This window comes from Rhinatrema bivittatum, chromosome 1, assembly GCF_901001135.1.
Source record: "Rhinatrema bivittatum chromosome 1, aRhiBiv1.1, whole genome shotgun sequence".
NCBI lineage: Eukaryota > Metazoa > Chordata > Amphibia > Gymnophiona > Rhinatrematidae > Rhinatrema > Rhinatrema bivittatum.
The window spans coordinates 118,630,037-118,651,101 of NC_042615.1; the positions used below are offsets into that span (position 1 = coordinate 118,630,037).

At 43.2% G+C, this 21,065-nt stretch overlaps 1 protein-coding gene across 5 annotated transcripts in view; it reads left to right on the plus strand.

Annotated features, from left to right (window-relative positions):
- The window catches only part of FAM149A (family with sequence similarity 149 member A), a 261,077-nt gene that overhangs the window by 222,860 nt on the left and 17,152 nt on the right, over positions 1–21,065 (plus strand). For 2 of the 5 annotated variants that reach the window (XM_029586940.1, XM_029586944.1), the window contains exons 12-13: positions 9,229–9,357; positions 19,460–19,538. In XM_029586940.1, the coding sequence (XP_029442800.1) occupies positions 9,229–9,357; positions 19,460–19,538 (208 nt within the window). Of the gene's footprint in view, positions 1–2,399; positions 2,493–9,228; positions 9,358–19,459; positions 19,539–21,065 lie in introns of those variants that run through there. The other 3 variants (XM_029586942.1, XM_029586943.1, XR_003854328.1) reach the window with 2 other exon arrangements.

The window sequence follows — 21,065 nt, forward strand, 5'->3', positions numbered from 1 at the left end:
AGCTCTCTGCTTCAACGGCAGGGGAGAAGAAAAAAGGGTTCGCACTCACAAAGCGGGGAGTAGCTGGCTTGTTACGGCGGTTACTACCCCAAACCAAATGTGCCTGATACTTCACTTTCAATGCATATCCAGCATGGCTCTCTGCTTCAACGGCATGGGAGATAGACTGATACATCACGCATATCCAGCATAGCTCCCTGCTTCAACGGCAGGGGAGAAGAAAAACAACCAATAAGGGCTGTATAACATAGTCTGGGTAAAACAAATAAGCACGGGTGTAGCTTGCTTATTGCGGCGGTTACTACCCCTACTACCCCTAACTAATCTAGCTAGATATTTCACTTGGATGCAGCTCCATCACTGCTCTCTACATTAATTGGGGGGGGGGGGGGGGGGTGGAAGGGAAATAGAACCAAGAGCTAAGAGAAACAGATAAGTATGAGAGAAAAAATGTGTGAGGCTTGCTGGGCAGACTGGATGGGCCGTTTGGTCGTCTTCTGCCGTCATTTCTATGTTTCTATGTAAGAAGAGAACCAAGACTGGACAGAGTCCCGAAATCCAAGTGAGGACAGAATATGAAGAAGTAGATGGTGATCAGCAGTATCAAAAGCAGCAGATAAGTCAAGGAGGATAAGGAGAGAGAGCAATGGCCTATGGATTTAGCCATAAACAGGTCAATGGAGACTTTGGCAAAGGCTGTTTCTGTGGAATGTAGAGGGAAAAAACCAGACTGAAGAGGATCTAGAATGACTTGAGATGAAGGAAATTCAAGACAGCGGCAGTGAACAGCATGCTCAAGTAGTTTGGTAGCAAAAGGGAGGTGGGAGATAGGGCGATGGTTGTCAAGTTAGATGGGGTCCAGGGAGGATTTTTTTGAGGAGTAGTGTGATCACAGCATGTTTGAAGGCAGCAAGAAGAATAGCAGTGTAAAGTGATAGATTGAGGATGTAACAGATAGAAGGGATAACTGCAGTTGAATTAAAGCTGAGGAACTGGTAGGAATGGGGTTTGAGAATCAAGTTAAGTTTGGAGGAGGAGAGATGGGCAGTTTCTTCCACTGTTGAATTCAGAAAAAGCAGAGAGAGTAGTGGCGGCCAGGGAAGGGAAGGGTAGGGAAGAAGTGGGGAAGAGGAAGATAGAAGTGATCTGGTTGAGAACTCAAAACTAATTTTGTGAATCTTCTCATGTAAGTAGTCAGCCATAAGTAGCAAGTTATTTGACCACAAATGGCTGGCTAACTTTAGGACTGTTCTGAGGCAGATACCACCAAATATCAGATAAGTTAGCCAGATAACTTTGCTGCATCCTGGAAAGCCCCTGGCCCATCTCTTTTTTATTTTTTTTTAATTTGGCTAAGTTTGGGCCAGATAATGACATCAGATAAAACTTGGCCAGTCAGTGGGGGGACATATTTAAACACCAGATTTTTTCCAACTAAGGGCTAGATTCATCAAACTATTGCATGTGATAGGAAGAGGGGCATGTTTTATGATAATAGCTTATTTATCACAAACTGTGCTATCTTAGCGCTTTGCATAGGTATTACTGCAGAGTGCAATAACTTTTCATGCTTTGTGGTAAGTGCCACAATTGTTGTAATTCCTATTTACAACCACTGGGGGAGTGAGAGAGAGAGAGAGCACCTAGCGATAATGCCCTCATACTAGGTAGGTATTTATACTCTATATGAGGCCCACCTAGTTACTCGAGGTGAGGTTTAGGTAGTAGTGTAGGGGTTAGGAGCCACTTTGACATTCAGAGTGAGACGTATGAACAGAACAGTGCACTCCTGTGAAGATTTGATGTCCTTTGGAGTGAGGAAACTCACACAAAGATGAGATTTGTACAATGTTCTCTCAACCTAGCTTGATGTTACCCAGGTAGAGAGTCCATCAAGCTAGGTTGCGAGAACATTGCACAAATCTCATCTTTGAGTGAGTTTCCTCACTCCGAGGGTCATCAAATCTTCACAAGAGAGCACTGTTCTGTTCGTACGTCTCACTTTGAATGTCAAAGTGGCCCCTAACCCCTACACTAATACCTAAACCTCACCTCGAGTAACTAGTTAGGCCTCATATAGAGTTATAAATACCAACTAGAAGGGCCTTTTAGCTAGTCTCTCTCTCTCTCTTTTTCTCTCTCTCTCTCTCCCAGTGTCAGCATTTCTGTTTAGTGCTTCAAAAGTGAGATGTTTGCCAAGCAAGGGGAGTAAGAACTGTAGTAAAAAGGATTGCATTACAATTCCGGGAATGCATTATACTTTTAAATCCTGAGAAAGAACACGAGTTTCTCACTTGACTATGGTACTTCTTATTCAGAAACCCTTACCTTTTGCACATGTGGTCATTTTCAGGAAGAATTCTGCCCCTAATTATGGCTTCTCCCTTCCCCCATTCCAGGTGCTCATTGAAAGTAGGCCAGAGTAAGCACAATGGAAGAAAAGCAGCAAGAGCCCAACTTTCACAACTGTTCGCAGTCCACCATTTGCGTGCGTAAGTGGGCATGGTGATTTATGCTAGTATTTTATAAACCATGTGGCGGGAGTAGCACTGTTTATAAAATACTGGGTATTTCTATCCCGTCAGTGCACGCGTATGTTTTGATACAACATGTATATTTGTAATGCAGGAACATACATACTTTCTCTACCCATAAAATTACACACATATATTTTGTGTGTGTAATAATTATAACAATGCGCGTGTAATAACCTATTTTACAAATCTCGACAGTATGTGCATACATGCAGTGTCATGTGTAAACAATAACAGGGGACAAGATGGGCGGTTTAGAGGCATTCTAGGGTAGGGGTCAGAAGGACGCGCACAAGTTCCTATTTTGTAAATGATCTATGTGCGCACAGTCCCGAAAGACCTGCTGACCGACTCGTGCATTTGAAATTGCACTTGTCTTGCCTGTAGGTTTGGTGTTGGAGGGCCTGGGTGAACTGATAAAGGTATCTGTGAACTAGTGATTCCAAGTACACGCGTGTGACGAGGCAGGGGCCTCAGGGTGTATGTTTGGGTTTTATGAGACTTGACCTGCAGGGTAATCCTTGAGAGAAGGCTGGCCCTGTGTCAGCATGGACGAGTAGTTAAGCATTTACTAAAAGAAAAACAATAATGTTGAATCAGGGATGCCTTACTTAGGACACACTGTTCATGACTCCACCCTAAATCATGGACTGGCAATGCTCAAGGCTGACCCTGAAGTCACTTCAAATGTCCTCAAGAAAAGAATTCTCTGCCCTCTTCCTTTTTCAGGATTAGCCAGCAGAACTGACCCTTAGTATACAGTCATGCCTACAGAGACTAAGCATTTTTGTCTCATTTCAACCTATGTAGGAATTATAGAGATGCTGTATTAGCAACCTAGTTTCAGGCTTCAAATGTCACTTTAACTCTCTTTACTGTGAATATAAGTCAGAGACATTCAGCCTGGCTGGTATTTCCTCAGTAGTAACTTCAATCTCCTTAAATTCGCAATCCCAATTTTGTTCAGCTGGCTTCAGCTCCTGCTTCCAAGACCCAGAAGCTGCATGATCTCAGTCTCTCTGCTTGCACAGTCATTTGTTCATTTTTCCCTTTTGGAAAGTAAAGTACTGCAAGGCTTTCAATGAAAGTTGCTTTTTATTGTTAGGAGTTTTGCACATAAGCACATAAGCACCTTTTCACTTCAGCAGAGCCATATCACATCTCACAGAGAGACAGGAGCAAAGTTCTCAAGATAGCAATCATAATATAGTTTGCAGTGCTCAACAACACAAGTTGTTGTTTCCCAACCAGCTGTAACAGTCCCATTCTCCAGGATTAACCAAAAATGGCTGATATCTCTGGTCTATATTTGAAAAAATGTTTTCTGCCCCCATCCGCCATGCTTCTTCCTGAGGCCTCCTAGGCGCGCGCACGCCAACTACGCTTTTGAATACGTCATGGTGGGAACCTCGGGGGCGTCCCCATCGCATGCGTCAGTACCTCCAGGTATTTAAACCTCCCCTCCGCTATAGCCCAACGAGTTAGCAAGGACCTCGGTTTTGCTACTCTGACCGCTTCTAAGCTGTTCGCTTGGATTCCTCTCTACCCTCCGAGTAACTCGCTCCATCGGAAGCTCTGGGTACCCGCTCCTCGGGGGCCTCTCGCTTCTATCTGCCCTTCGGGGTTCAAATACCTAACCTGGGACACCTGCTGCTTGGGGGGTCCTCTCTACTTTCTTCCAGGATCCTTCGGTGCTCTTAGGAACTTGCTTTTCGAGGGCCTATCCTCCTCAGGGTATCCTGCATCTCGGACCTCGGGTCCCTTTCTCCATTCTTCTACCAAGGAAGTTACCAGCACTGCCAATCTGTGAGTATCGCTATGCTCCAGCTCCACCCTTATTCCACCCTTCAAGTTCGGCTTATCCCGTGCTGCGGAACACTACCCAACCTTGCTACATCTGGGTGACACCATCTTCTATAGAGACTGTCTGAGCTTACTGTGTTATCGCTGGCCTACAGTACTATCCCTTCCTTGAAGCAAGATTCAACTTACATCAGCAGTACAATAAAGCTTTCTTTCCTCGATGTCTGCTTACTAGAATCTAGCCTATCATTGCAGTTCCCCATGGGGCCCCTCCCCGTGGTAGGAGTTATCGTCACTTTGACTAAGAGTCCACAATATGCCACAAACCCAACAGTTACATTATTGCTATAAGAGTTTATGAATAGACAGCTTTTTGCGGAAAAACCGGACGTGACTGGAGGAAACGGATGTGATTTTTGGATTCAGCACACTAAAATACATAAAGATCACATGTTATCTTGTAGTCAGCAAAATTGATGTAGACCAGTGTATTCAATTAGTGCTGACTGCAGTCTCTCAGTATCTCTTGCAGTCCTTTACTCTTAGGCAGTCAGCTCCCCAGACAGCTATAACAAACAGTGGGACCAATGTAATAAGCCAACCATGGGTTTTTACTCGTGTGTTAGCATGGATTTTTCGACACCAAATGTAGCCCTGACGTGTAAAAAGGGCTTTAGTGCTGGAAAAAACTGCACTAAAACACCCGCCACAAGCTTAGCCTGGGTGCATGGAAATTGCAGGGTAATAGCTATGCAAGGAGGTGCGCTAAGCAGGAGACTGCCTAGTGCTTCCCCTACCACCATGGGAAATTCAACGCCTGCTCAGAGGCAAGCTTTAAACTTCCCATTGCATTAAAACTGCTCCCAACTCTGGCCAGGCACTCTGGCTCTAGTACCAGGCACTCAGACCCTAGTACCAGGCACTTGATATTAATTTATTCACTCCTTCACTGTCTGTCGATTGGTTTCTCCGCTGTCACATGTCAGCGAAAGGACCAATCCCCTTTCAGAGGCTTTCCTTTTAGATTTGTTGAAAGAGGATTGTCAGTGAAAGGACCAATTGGAGATCAGTGAGGGAGTAAGCACTGCTGGGAAGGGCCGTCTCTGGCAAAGGGGGGTTCCTGGGAGGGGAGGGGGAATGCTTTATTTTTTTCCTGGGAAAGCATAATGGGGTAGGTGGAGGATGACTACCACTGGACTAACATAAGAGGGAGGGAAGGAGGGTTGAAAGACCTGGGACCTGGAGTGCCTGGCCAGAGGTGCAACCACAAATTTAGAGAGACAACAATTTAACCTATATAATATTTCTTGAAAATATCCACATATATACCTTCATAGACATTAAAAACTAAGCTAGCTTACTCACACATTCATACAGCCAATTTAAAATAACAAATGTTCGTTTGAGATGTTAAATTGAAATTAACATGTCTTATTATTATAATAGAGACACTTAAGCTGAAAACTGAATATTCAACAGTACAGAATTTAAACCTTCTAAAATGTCAGATCACAATTATGACTACATATCACTTTCTTTAATTTCATATATCATTGTAATTTATTACTGTAATATGTTCATTGATCATTGCAATATATCTGATGTATCCTCATTCATTTAGTCAAGATCATGTACTCGATATGTCCGACAAAAGATATCTTCGTTTCCCCCCTATTGTTGGGGGCTTCCTCAGGGACTTATATTTTCAAGTTTTGGATTATATTCAAACGTGAAACTACAATCCAGAGTCCATATTGTACGGCATTCCCCTCAGTGAGTGTTATACACCTTTACTTTCAAATCAATGCACTTCTATATGGAGCCGCCAACCTGGGTGACGGCGTGTTTCGTCACTTCCGACGATACAATCATGTTTGTTTGAGTATGCAGGTTGGCGGCTCCATATAGAAGTGCATTGATTTGAAAGCCCCCAACAATAGGGGTGAAACGAAGATATCTTTTGTCGGACATATCGAGTACATGATCTTGACTAAATGAATGCGGATACATCAGATATATTGCAATGATCAATGAACATATCACAGTAATAAATTACAATGATATATGAAATTAAAGAAAGTGATATGTAGTCATAAATGTGATCTGACATTTTAGAAGGTTTAAATTTTGTACTGTTGAATATTCAGTTTTCAGCTTAATAAGTGTCTCTATTATAATAATAAGACATGTTAATTTCAATTTAACATCTCAAACGAACATTTGTTATTTTAAATTGGCTGTACGAATGTGTGAGTGAGCTAGCTTAGTTTTTAATGTCTATGTAGGTATATATGTGGATATTTTCAAGAAATATTATAAAGGATAAATTGTTGTCTCTCTAAATTTGTGGTTGTGTTTATGACAGTGATATAGAGAGTGGTATTTTAAAGATTACCCTTTGTGTTATAATACCATGTTGGCCAGAGGTGCAAGCAGGTTTATGTGTTGGGGAGGGAGGAGGACTTGCCAGACCAGCTCACATGGCTGGCCTGACCACTTCGGGGAGCTAAGGGTAAAACGTAAGGGTAAAAGCACGCCTTTTCAGTTTAGCATACTTTTTTTATGCGTGGTCTGTTTGCATATCATTACCTTGCTGCACCCCATGGGGACCACCAATTTTAGCGTGCACATAAAATAAAACCCATGCTAAAATCTAGGTTTTATTACATTGGCTGCAATGTTTCACTCCTGCTGGGCTTCTCTCTGTCCCAGCTTTCATTTGATATCATTTGAGTTCTTATCCATACAGTTTGTTTTATTTCTCACTTAAGTGGCAACAGGTCCTGCCTCTTAGCCGTTTACTTCAGCTCTAGCTGTCTGATAAAAAAACCCCAAAAAACATTTGAAGAGCAGGGCTCCGTATGGTTACACTGTATTCTCAGGTGTTTAGCACCATTTGGTTCCCCACAGCACTTCTAGGAAGCCTTTTCCTTTAGTTATTCCTTACAAGAAAAAATAAAAATAATCCTATATCTTAAAGATACCAGCTTTCTCTCTCAAAATGAAAAACTTCACCTAATCTTGTGAGGTGCTTGTTAAATCCTGCTTCTGGATCTGGGTCCTCTGAATCTTCCTCCATCTCTTCAAACTCTTGGTCTGAGCAGTCTTTCTGACCCTGAGGATTCAATTTCTGTGTGTCTCCTCCTACTACTGTGCTGTTTGTGTCCCACTTTACTGGCAGAGCTCTACTTTTATCCAGGTGCTAGCCTATTACACAGGCATGGGTGACCACACTCTATGCGTCACTCCTGCCTACTCAAATCATCCTAGCAACTCACTCCCAGGACTTCTGGGAGTTGTAGTTCTGCCTGGACCCCATCTTAGTAGCATACTGTTTCTAAAGACTCTAAATGAAGGAAATCTAGAGATTTCCTATTTTTTTTGAAGTGCAGGGACTAAAGCAAACTCAGTGAATCATCACAACTTGCAAGTAAGTATTTTCAGAAGCAGAGTAAATGCCTATTTTATAAAATACCTGCCTCTGTATTTAATTCTGGGATATATACAACTACATGCTAATTTTACATACACAACTCCCACATAACTCTTTAAAAATTACCTTTAAAATGTGTCAAAAGGAGTAGCTTAGTGGTTAGAACAGGGTTCAGATCCCATTTCCATCATCGACACTCCTTGTGACTTTGGGCAAGGCATTTTTCCTCCTTTTTCCACAGGTATCCACTTTGGAGGTAATTTTCAATGTAACACACTAGCATAGCTATTTTCAAAAGCCTATTTATGTGCTCAAAGTGCACATGTGCGTGCAAATCCTTTTGAAAATTACCCCATTAGATTGCAAACTCTTTGGGATTAGCTCCGTGAGGAGGGCTCTGCCTTATAAGTGGAGAAGACGCAGTGGAGGAAACTGGCCAGCAAAAATGGGGAAGCAGCTGTCCACTCAGGAGCTGAATGGCTGGATCACTAGTCTGATGCATTCTCTGATTATGCAGTCACTGCATTTTTACTGACTTAGGTAGAGCATTTCTGCCATATGCAAAACTCAGAAGGTACCCTTATGTGACTAGGAGCCTCTCTTCCTCTATTATTGATTTAATATAGAATTTAAAGGTTAGATTAAACCAGTAATTCAATGTAATCCAAATTAAAGGTATTCAATTGTATTTGTATTTCTTGCATAGCTTTTCTTTTTTAAAACTGATAAAAGCCCTAACTAGTGTACCACTATGTTGACTTCCAAGCTACAGTGTTTATGTGCTAAAGTGCATTATTAAACTGAAATTTAGACATGAACAAGCAGTTCAATCTAATATACCCCTTTCCAAAAGTTAGGCAATTTTAAGCCCTTTTTTGGCATGTACAATAATAGTTCAAATGTAACTGGAATTAAAGTTTGAAAGGCTGGTTATAGAGTGTCATGCGGCTGAGACAATTTGCCATTTCACAGATGTGCCAGTTTTGGCTTGTAGTATTGTGCCTTCAGTGGCCAGCTGTTAAGTAATAACTTCTGAAAAGGCCATAATTTAATATTTTAAGAGAACATCAACATGAAAATGTTCAGAGATGTAGCCATTATAGGTGCTACCAGCCTCTTTATCAATAAGAAATATTTTAACAAAGACTATGGCAATCTCGTTTAACAACATGATAGATACGGGTCTAGCAAAGCACAGGAAGATTGTCTCATATTGAAGAAATCAAGGAAAGATAAAACATGCTAGAATTAAGCAAATCTTGTGTTTATCCAGGCTGACAGGATTTTTAGGGGAATCTGTTATAAGAGATTTTTCATTTCCTACTTTGGGAGAATTGCTGTAGTTATGAAAAGTTTTCTGAACATATATAATGAAAATTCAATTTAAAAAAAGTGTTTTTAAAACAAAATTGCATTAATTATATTGTCAAAGTTTTCTCCTCCCTCCCTTTCTTTTAGCATAGAGGAAGATACCCCCACAGCCGAGTGTCGAGTGCAGTACCAGACACCACAGGACGACGGCCACTTAAAGAAAGAATAGTCTTTGTGGATCAGTTTTCAAGACCTAATACCACACACACTTTTAGGGTATGTTTGTTGTTGTGTGTTTTATGTTTAAGAAAAGGTGTTAATATTTGAGATCTGAAGTCAATACCTATGCTTTGAGTGCTGTATGGTACTGTACATTTCTTTTACTCACATCACCCAGATCACGGGCCCAGAGCTTCCAGGCAGGAGTCAGGTTGACAGCTGTACCAGGCAAGTGAAGGTTGGGGAGTCAGGTTCAGGGCATGACCCCATTTTTTTTTTCTTAACAGGATTGTGCTGCAGCTCCCAACTGTTATCTAGCAGTTTGACGAGTTCACCTTTAGTTCTTTTTGGAAACACTTTGTACTTTATTTTCAAAAGGCTTTCTCCCATCTGTGATCTAGTCATATAAGTTGAATGCTAACAAGTGAGGGAATACATATGAGTTTGAATCAGGCAGAAGAAGATAGAGAGCTCTCATACTTAGCCAAACACTTTGAGCATCGCAAAGCACTTTTGCCACTTGCGAACTTTGTTAAAAATGTTATTTTTATAAGGTACTTATGATATATATGGGCACCTTCATTTTGGATTTTTATTGTTCTTTATTTTTCCTGGGAATTTATCAGGGTTTTCTCCGAGGACAAGAAGGATAGTAGTTCTCACACATGGGTGACATCATCAAATGGAGCCCCAATGCGGAAAACTTATGTCAGAGTTTCTAGAACTTTGACTAGGCACACTGAGCATGCCCAGCATACCCTATACCACGCATCCACGTAGGGTCCCTCTTCACTCTCTTCTTTTCTGCGGATCTTAAGCCTCTCAAGGTGATTGAGCTCACTTTTGCTGTTTTTAGCCTTGTGGAAAAATTTGTCTCTTTATATTTTTTCATGTTTTTTTCTTCTCAATTCCTTCACTGGGTCCCGCTCAGTGCCTGTTAGTGTTTTCAGCGTTTCGGGAAATTTCTTTTTGTGGTCAATTCCTCCTGTGGTAGAGGTGCCTTGGTGCCCTCTGGCCCTTGACGCATGACGCCATCGCTTTTGACTTTGCAGACCTTTTGTTTTGCCCTGTCATGGCCACGTCCGGTTTTCGCCGATACTTCCAGTGCTTAAGGACCATGTCTATCACTGATCCTCATGAAGTATGTATCCTCTGCCTGGGGGCATCGCATGACATCTGGGTTTGCCTCTTATGCACCCAGATGACCCCGAAGGAATCTCAGCTTCAACTCGACAAGATGGATCAGCTCTTCAGTTGAGGAAATCCGAGCCATTGGCAATGGCAGCATTGGCATCGATGGACCTTGAAGCCACACTGATGGACACTATTCCATCAACATAGGTGGGACTGTTGGTTCAGTCCATGCCGTTGGCAGATAAGGGCACTGGAGACTGACTGTTGTCGATATCCTTTGGACAGAGGACACCAAGCTTATTGTCTTCTGCCTTGGCACTGGGGAAAGATCAGCCCAAGTGTCAAGGGAAGCCTAAGAAGCATCGGCAACGCGCACAGGGATGGCACTGACTTTTGCTGTGATGCCCCAAAGCAACCTCATGGTGAGGAGATCCCATTCTCTATTGGTACCGGGGGTACGCAATGGTCTTCACTGGTTCTGATGCCAGTTGCCAATCTGCCTTACGGATCCAAAGAAGATCTGGACAGCCCTCCTTCATCCCAACTGGTGTTGGCATCGACAATGTTTGAGGAAGAACTGGATCGAGTCCAACTGGTGGTACATTGGGCACTGCAAGGCATCAGGCCTGTGGCACCGAAGGTACTGAAACTAGTGCTGCCCATTATTCTACTTCTGCTGGAGAAGCTCAACATGCTCATCAGTGCGTTACCAACCCAGCTGACGCCAGTTCCCGGGGCAGCACCGGTATTGAATGGGGCATGGATGCCTCCACCTATCAATTTGGTGGTATTGCCAGTTCCTCCGAGGAGGAAGCTCCACCGATGTGGTGTTTTGACAGGGCCGCAGGGAGAGTAAGCCAGGCCCCCATACTCGGGGAGATGGACCCTATGCTCAGGGGCAGGCTGCGGTTCTTTGTGAACCAGTGGCCCAGTATAACCTTGAACAGTGGGTTCTGTCCACCGTCTGTCAGGGATACCATATTGGGAGCCAATAGTGCATCAGGAAGAACTTCTAATTGAGCTCTCCTCCCTCTTAATGGCTAGAGTGGTCAAGCCTGTACCACCAGGCCTTCTACCCCAGGTACATCCTGATTCCAGAGAGAACAGGAGGTCTCCGTCCCATCCTAGATCTAAGGGTCTTGAACAAGTTTCTAAAAAAAAAAAAAAAGTTCAGGATGGTTTCCCTGGGCACCTTGGTACCCCTTTTGCAAAAATGGACTGGCTATGCTCCTTCAACCTAAAGGACACATACTCCCATATCGAGATCTTCCCTGGTCAAAGGAAGTATCTCCGATCCAGTACTGGGTGTTGCATCTGCCCCACGGGTCTTCACAAAATGCCTGGCCATGGTGGCGGCGCACCTCTGCAGGCTAGGAGTGCATGTTTTCCAGTATCTAGATAATTGGCCGGTCAAGAGCACATCTCAGGCAGGAGCTGTCAGGTCCATGTGCTTGGCCATTTGGTGTTGGATTCACTAAGGTTCATTTTCAACTACCTAAAGTTCTATCTCAGCCTGTCACCTCAATTGGACTTCATAAGAGCCCTGCTAGACACGGCTCAGGCCAAGGCCTTTCTGCTTCATCAGAGGACTGTTGCCTTGGTGACCATTGGGTAGATGTTCAACAGAGCCAGCAGGTGTCAGCCTGGCACATGTTGAGGCTGTTGGGTCATATGGTCATAACCATCCATGTCACTCCCTTGGCACGTTTACACATGTGCAGAGCCCATGGACCCTGAGATCACAGTGGTGCCAGGCCACCCAGAGCCTCCAGGATTGCATCCACGTCACCCAGTCTCTCATGGACTCATTGTCCTGGTGGCAGATACTTTCTAATCTGGAACAGTCTGTTTCTTTTCAGAGTCTCCTCACACAAATTGTGCTAACCAGGGATGCATCTACCCTAGGGTGGGGAGCTCATATAGATGGGCTCAGCACCCAGGGCTTGTAGTCTGCTCAGAAACATTCTTGTCAAATCAATTTCTGGAGCTCAGAGCGATCAAGTATGCGGTATGGGCTTTCAGAGATCGGCTGACCGACAAGATTGTTCTGACCGAGACAGACAACCAGGTAGCCATATGGTATGTCAACAAGCAGGGAAGCATGGGATCAAATCTCCTGTTTCAGGAAGCGGTCCAGATCTGGTCGTGGGCCCTAATCCACGGGATGGTGCTCAGGGCCATGTACCTGGCCAGGTTGGAGAACAATGGAGGTGGACAGGCTGAGTCAAGCCTTCAGACCCCACAAGTGGTCCCTGGACCAAGGGGTAGTGAATTGGATATTCCACCTCTGGGGGAAACAGGGCATAAATCTGTTCACGTCCTCCTGCAAAAGGAAGGTGCCTCGGTTCTGCTCCATGTACAGGTCAGACGGCAAACCAGCTTCGGACACCCTTGCCCATCAATGGGGTAAGTGTCTTCTGTATGCGTATCCTCCAATTCCCTTAGTGGTAAAGACTCTCTTGACGTTTCGCAAGGACAGAAGGACTTTGATCCTCATAGCCCCTCATTGGCCGAGACAGGTCTGGTTTCCACTCCTGCGGGAGTTGTCCATCCGGAAGCCGATAGTCTGTGTACTTCCCCAGATCTCATCACGCAAGATCGGGGCAGGCTGGAGCATTCCAACCCCCAGGCCCTGTCGCTCACAGCCTGGATGTTGAGTGGTTAATTCTGCAACCGCTTGATATTTCAGAAGATGTGTCTAGGTTCTTGGGGACTTCTAGAAACCCTTCCACTAGAAAGTTCTATAGACTGAAGTGGAGGAGGTTTTCTGTGTGGTGTGAGCAGACGGCTCTAGGTCCGTTCCCCTGCCCCACACAAAAACTGCTTGATTACCTTGTACACCTATCGGAGGCTTGCTTGAAAACCAACTCCGTTAGAGTTCATCTCAGGGTAACTGGCATATACCATCATGGTGTAGATGGTACCCTTCTCTGAACAGCCTATAGTTGTATGTTTCATGGAGGGCCTGCTTCAGTTGAAGCCTAAGGCCTCCCGCTGTGTCTTGGGATCTCAAAGTGCTGTTAGCTCAGCTAATGAAAGCTCCTTTTGAGCCACTGTGCACCTGTGACCTGAAGTACCTGAACTGGAAGGTCATATTTTTGGTTGTGGTCACTTCAGCCCACAGGGTCAGCGAGCGCCAGGCCTTAGTGACTTATCCACCTTATACTAAATTTTATTACGACAGGGTGGTCTTGAGTATACACTCTTAAGTTCCTACCTAAGGTGGTAATGGATTTTCTTCTTAACAAGTCAATCGACTTGCCAATATTCTTTACTAGACCACATTTGCACCAAGGCAAATGAGCACTGCACAGTTTGGACTACAAGCAAGCCTTAGCCTTCTATCTGGAGCGAACAGAAGCCCATAGACAGTTCACCCAATTTTTTGCTTCTTTGGATAAGAATAGGTTGGGCGTTGCTGTTGCCAGACAATATCCAATTGGCTACCAGATTGCATCTCCTTCTGTTATGCCCAGATGGGACTGCATCTTGGGGGCCATATCAAGGCTCATTCTGTGACAGCCATGGCAGCGTCAGTGGCCCACTTGCAAGCAGTTCCTGTGGAGGAGATCTGCAAGGCTGCAATGTGGAGTTCCCTCCACACATTCACATCCCATAATTGTCTGGATAGGGATGGCCGACACACCAGTGGGTTCAGCCAGTCTGTCCTTCGGAGCCTGTTTGAGGTGTAGAATCCAACTGTCCCAACCTAGGACCTGTTGTTTGGGTTCAGGCTGTCTCCTCCTCTGTTACCAACAGCACTGGTGGTGTTGTGCTTGTTGGCACCTGGTTTAGGTATCTGTTGGTCCACTTTTTGTGTTGTGGAGCAGCCTGTAGTTAGGGATTTACCCATGTGTGAGGCCTAACATCCTGCTTGTCCTTGGAGAAAGCAGAGTTGGTTACCTGTAACAGGTGTTCTCTGAGGACAGCAGATGTTGGTCCTCACAAAACTTGCCCACCACCCCGCAGAGTTGGGTTTCTCCTATTTTTTTTTTTATTTGGAATTCTATATTATGAGACTGAAGAGAAGACCCCATGTGGATGTTTTGTATAGGGCATGCTCAGTGCCTAGTCAAAGTTTTCCGCATAGGAGCTCCATCTGACCATGGCACCCATGTATGGGACTAACATCCTGCTGTCCTTGGAGAACACCTGTTACAGGTAAGCAGCTCTGCTTTTCCTGGGAATTTATCAGGGTTTATTATGACAAACAAAAACAGGAGAAAATCAGCTGAAAAAAAAAGACTCACTATTTTTCCAGATAAATATCAGAGTTTATTTTGATGGACAGAAGCCAGGACACCTAGCAGCAAGTCCATCTCTACCCCCACCCCATTCTAAGCAAGCCCCTCTCTCTCCTCTCACCTCACCATGAATATCCTCTCTCCCCTCCAACCCCCCCTCCCCCTCAGTGCTCTGCAACACTGCATGTCTGCTTTTTCATAGGGCCAGGGACCCTGTCTAGAAGTACTTCTGGTGGACAGGGCCTACTTCTAATGCATTCATGGTACCAGAGTGCAGGCATTTTGACTGCTTGGGTGGTGAGAAGGTGGGATGTGAAACATGGCATGGGTGGCACTGGAGGGTGAGAGCTTTCATGGCATGGGTGGCACTGGAAGGTGAGAGCTTTCACTGGTGGAAGGTGTGACTTGAAACATATTATGTGCTTTTGCCCATGCTGACTTCCAGCAGTGGTTGAAGTTCTTGAAACAACGCATCTGCAGCTCTGGAGCAGCTTTTTAATCAGCCTAAAACTAGGGTGAAAATCGGTTTAAACTGAAAACAAAGGACCCTAGATACATATAAACCAGAAATTCCCAAATCTTTATCCAATATGAAGCCATTTTAACACTTGAAAATTCACATAACCCCCAAATAAAAAAAACAAAAAAGCAGATTTTCACACCACTTTCTCTCCACTGCCCAGCACACCTCTCTTCTCTCCCCCTCAGCTGACCTACAGTCTCCATCCTCACCTTTCCCTCAGTTGTCCTCCATTTCACACACACATCGTCACACCGCCCTCTCTGTGCCAGCAGATTTCCACTTGCCCTTCTTCCCTGTTCATGGACCTCATCCAACTACATTCGCTCCTTCCCCTATTCACCTGAAGCAGGGAAGCAACAGTGGCAGCCTATGTGTCAGTATTTATAGTCCATGAGCCTCCTCCTGAGTTTCCTGTTTAACTAGAAGCCTGCACAGGAGGAGGGGCAGGGTCTGTGAGTGTGTCCTAGCTCACAGACCCTGCACTGACTGCAGCTGCTGCTTACAGATGGGAGTGGAAATCTGGAGGGGGAGGGTGCAATAGATATCCAGGTGAGGGGGCAGGGCAGGGGGTGGCAGCTTTTGTTTTTTGTGACTTTTAATTGTGGTTATGACCTGCAGTTTGGGAACCACTAACATAAACAAATGTAATAAATTAAACTAAATAAAAGTTTGTAATGTTAACAAAAGAGCAATCAGATTTTTTTTTCAAATTATTATATGTCCAAAATTTGGTATAGGTCTGAGGTAAACCTGAATGCCTCACCATCTTGAATTCATTTTTTGCCTCAGGGTATGACCACACGTTTTCACGCTGCTACAGAGGCTAGACCTTTCAGCAGTGCATCTTGAATTCTGCAGCTAAGTTGTGAAATTCTATGACACAGCCATAGGGTTTAGTATAATAGCTCAATATATTGCTATCCATATAGTCAAAAATCACTGCATATAGACATAATTTTTTTTTTTTTTTATTGATATCATCTTACTGAAGCCGATATACAGTGATATTTAGCCAGATAAGTAGTGACACTATCTGGCTAAATGCCAGCTGCTAAATATCCAGGTACCTTCAGCAGTGGCCACATAGCTGTGGATAAGCCACTTACAGTATCTGTCTAAGTAGTTAGCAAGATGTCTACAGTAGTTCGCGGATCGGGGCTGCACTACTTATTCGGCAAATTTAGCCAGATAAGTAGCAATATTCAAACTTCTCTGGTTAAGTTAATCTGATAAATTAGACCTGCCATAGAGCATGTCTAACTTAGCCAGATATAATTTATCAGACTAAGCAGCGCCAAATACGAGGAGGGGAGGGGGGTGTATTCAGCAGCGAAGCCATGCTGCTAAATATCTCATCTTATCCGGCTAACTTACATAGACATTTTCTTTTGAATTTTGGCCCCACTGTATCTAATTAGCTACTTATATATAACATCATTAAAGCTCTCTGAATCTTTCAAAGCTATTCCTGTTTGGGTGGTAACACACTATTTAAATGCAAATTCTCAATAAGAGCTGAGTGTCTTGATGAAAAGGTATTAAATGATCCATTTTAAATGTACATATTAACCATTATTGTATTTTAAATCCAGATTTTACTTCAAATACTTCCTTTTCATTCTCATGTGCTAGTGCTACTTTCTTTGAAAAACAATGGATTGTGCACCTTTGTTTGCATGCCCAGTGAATGAATACATTGACTACACTTGAGGCATTTACAGGAATGCTGAGGTTCTTGCTACAAGAAGACAGCATGATGTTTTGAACCATTTCAATAATTTATTATCTTTTCACTCAATCATGTAAAAGTAGCATTTTGATTTCAAGAGAGTAAAGCTTGCATCTGTAGACCTGCCAAAAACCCTAGAGATCTTTCTTATGAGAAATAAGCACATGGCCTCTGTGCAGTTCCCCATGGGCAGGTGTCCACATGAATAAGAAACAAAATAAACAAGGATATTGGCACTAATTGGTATCCCTAGTTGGCAGTCTCTGCAAAGATGTCCAAGAATTGAATAAGAATAGAAACTGAGCTCTAGTTTTACTCCTAGAAATGGTTCCTCTAGAGCAGGATTGATGCACAGTGGCTGTGCTCTGTAGAGAAATGCAAATGCCTGCAGCCTCTACTATAGTTTGGATGAATTCATTTTTTGCACTGTTTTTCAGGTATCTTTTGTACTTGCTAAATGTTCAAGTGCAAAGTTCTAGTAACTATTGATCCTGGAGAAATTGTGTATCTTTGTAAATTGTGATACATTTTATCAGCCAGAGAGAAAACGGAGAATAATTCCGCACTCAAAATATAATCCAGCAAAATAGGAGTGCAGAAAAAGTGACAGTCCTTACAAGCTAGTAATAGGTTGCTTCTTTATTCAAGAGGAAACTCCAAAATCTTAAATATCCAAAATCTTAAAAATATCCAAATGATACAATGAAGGTAGGATGGACTAACTTCGCTGATCATTTCGATATTGTTAAAGTTCAAGAGTTTCCTCTTGAATAAAGAAGCGACCTATTACTAGCTTGTAAGGACTAGATTGTCACTTTTTCTACACTCCTATTTTGCTGGAATACAATTTTTATTAGATCAACAAAAAGATGCAACACATGAGCTTTAAAGACCACATTGATCTTTTTTCATATGCGATCTTGAAAATTCATGTACTACTATATCTGTTTTGCAGATCCAGTAAAAAAAAAAAAAAAAAAATCACATCATACAAGAAATGTTAAAATGTGAAAAATGAGACAGTGTTAAAAGAAACATCTTAATCCTTTGTATGCAGTTGTGTGAAAACTTTTAGGCACCCCTGGTCAAACTATGCGGCAAATGGCTGCTGTGCCTGGAGGCTCCAGCCCCGCCCTCGCCCTGCTCCCGGACTGCCCCACCCCCTTCTTCAAGCCCCGGGACATACGCGCGTCGCCGGGCCTATGTAAAATAGGCTCGGCGCATACAGAGCAGATTCTCAGGGTTATGCGCGAAACCCTTTGAAAATCCGCCCCTTAGTTTTTCAAACGCCTACTAAAAATCTTTTGCTAGAGCAAAATCCCCTTAAGGGATTAGCGATAATTAACAAAATGTCTTTCATTCAATGCAATAATTGTGGTGCTTAATTTCCAAGACTTATCATTTGGAGAATCAAAGGTTGTCCATTTTGCCTTCAGCTGCTACAATAAAAACAGAGCTTACTCATCTCAGAGAGGGGAATTGTCTAGGTTTCAATTAACCTCCCCTTCCTTGAACCATCCAGTATCTCTCACCCATCTCACAAGCAGAATTCAAAAACCCAGGAAAAATGGTTTACACTGGGCTCTGGTTGAACAAGACATGTGACAAAGAGACACGCAGTTTCCCCAACTTTGCAGCATCCTATGAATTTCCGAAGCTACTTAGAGGAGCCTATGGTTGTTGAAAGTAGACAAGCAGAAATTAGCCATTGTCTGCAGGCCTTCCTGTGAGAGGTAGCTACAAGTGGAATTGTTTGCTTATTTAGAATATCTGAGCTAAGTATATCCCTTGTGTTATGAACGCTGCCCGCGGGTCCCCCCGCAAGCAGGCTCTGTTTACTCACCCCATGCTGCCTTTTCTTTGCGGTGCGATGCCGTCGATGTCGGCCCCCCCCCCCCCCCTGCTATTGATCTGCTCTGTAGTAAGCTGGATAAACTTATGGTATTCCATAAAAACTGGAAAAGAATTAATTTTTGGGGTCCACATTCAGCCGCTATCCAACTGAGCAAGTTAGCCAGGTAAACGATTCCAGCTACCTATTAGAGAGCTGAGTATATTCAGTGGCATGGCTGTGCTGCTGAATATCTCAGCCAAGTTAGCTGGATAGCAGCTGAATAGTCTGCTTCCTGTTTTGATGAGATACCACTGGAGAAGGTTAACAACTAAACTCTGAACAGACAAAGCTTTTTTCTGACCTATTTTTATCATAGGGGAGAGAGAAAAAACTTCAAGAAATGCAAGCAGATGAAAGTTTCAAATGTTTTCCTAAAATTGAAATCCGCAAAGTTTGCATGGGCTCTAATTTATTTTTTCAAACAAGTTATTCTATCCTTAGTTTAAAACTTTATTGTGACATCTACAACTCAGAAATTCCAAATATATGTGAATATAACCTTATTTCTGTATATTGCTCAGTAATATGCTGTCAAAAATATTGTATGATTTTTTTGAATAAGAAAATAGTTACATATACAGTGTATAAATATATATATATATATATATGTATATAATATATACTTATCTTAACAGTCAGACACTCCTCACAGAAGGTCATTTACCCCTATGGATTTCACAAATCATAACTGGACTGGTCACAGTTATACAGCAAGTAAGTAGAATTTCAAAGTAAGAAAGGTTTTATATAGTATCTAACAATATTTTCACTATGTGGTTTGATTGATTTAAATTTGGAACTTGAAAAAAATCCTGCACAAAGATATTTGCCAAATTTGACAGCTTTAAATATTCGGGGTCAATATTGAAAGGCAAGCCGTGTATCTAGGTTAGATTGGATTTTCAGCCATATGGCTAGTCAACTGAATATCCCTATAAAAAGCACTACTTAGACCAGGGAAGGGCAATTCCAGTCCTCGAGGGCCGCAAACCGATCGGGTTTTCAGGATATCCCTAATGAATATGCGAGAGAGAGATTTGCATGCACTCTGCCTCAGTCATATGTAAATCTTTTTCATGCATATTCATTAGGGATATCCTGAAAACCCAACCGGTTTGCAGCCCTCGAGGACCCTGACTTAGACGGATAAATCTTATCAATTTATCTGCCCATTGCCTGCCCACCTTTTACCCGGCTAATTAGATACCTGGATAAGTGATTTATCCGGCTGTTTTCCGGCCACTGAACCTAAGCGAATATTCAGCAGCTGCTAAATAGCCGGATAAGTCCTACTTATCCGGCTATCTGCTGGTTGCATATCGGCTCCTTCTTGACTTAACTCTCCCCAAAATTTGTGATATTTGAGTTGCTTTAATGAAGTCAGCAGTACCTTCATAGGATAGACTCTATCCTAACCATTAAAGGAAGCACAGTGAGAATGCAGAGTTTAAAGTTTTCCATCTTTATAGAAAAGTTTGGCACATTCCATACATTGCCAATTGTGCCTGATGTGATAATCATGCCGAGTGGTAAAATTGCCTACTTGCTTATTGAGCTTGGCTACCCATCTACCCATAAGTGAGAATGCTGAAACTGGTCGTGAGGGATGTCCTTAGACCATAGAACACGGGTGCCGGACATCAATGACTTAATGAGTGCGATGTCACTTCTAATGTTGTTGATCAGTAGCCAGCAAGGGACATCCCCCAGATTGTTGCACCCCAGATGAATAACTAACACTTCAGAAGGAGAAGATTTAACCAGCAACTGTCGAGAAAGGGGATGAGCTTTTTCAACACATTCCTTTTCTGCCAAGCCATTGCACCATCACATTCCATGGTGCTAGGCCCAAAAGTGGGCCCATAATGCCACATCTTGCCCTGTGTCCATCTAAAACACAAACGAGTGTTCCACAATTCAGATCATCTGCCACCGCCAATGGAGACCTGCAAAATGAGGACAGAGATGTTAGGAATTGACTTGACCTGGGCTGCTATTCGCCTGCCTGACATAAGAAAGAGAAACTGTGGAGCACTATCTTCCAATATACTGTATGGTAGTACCAAGTAGGCCCCATGCAGCTGCACTGGAAGCAGCACCAAATCTACATGAGTGGGTTCAGAATTGCTCTGCCTGCAGAACAACCATGCTGAGAGCTCACTTCAGAACTGCACTGAATTGAAATCTGCTCAAGGGGAGAACACAGGCATGCACAAAACAACTGGAGACCATCTGGTGGAG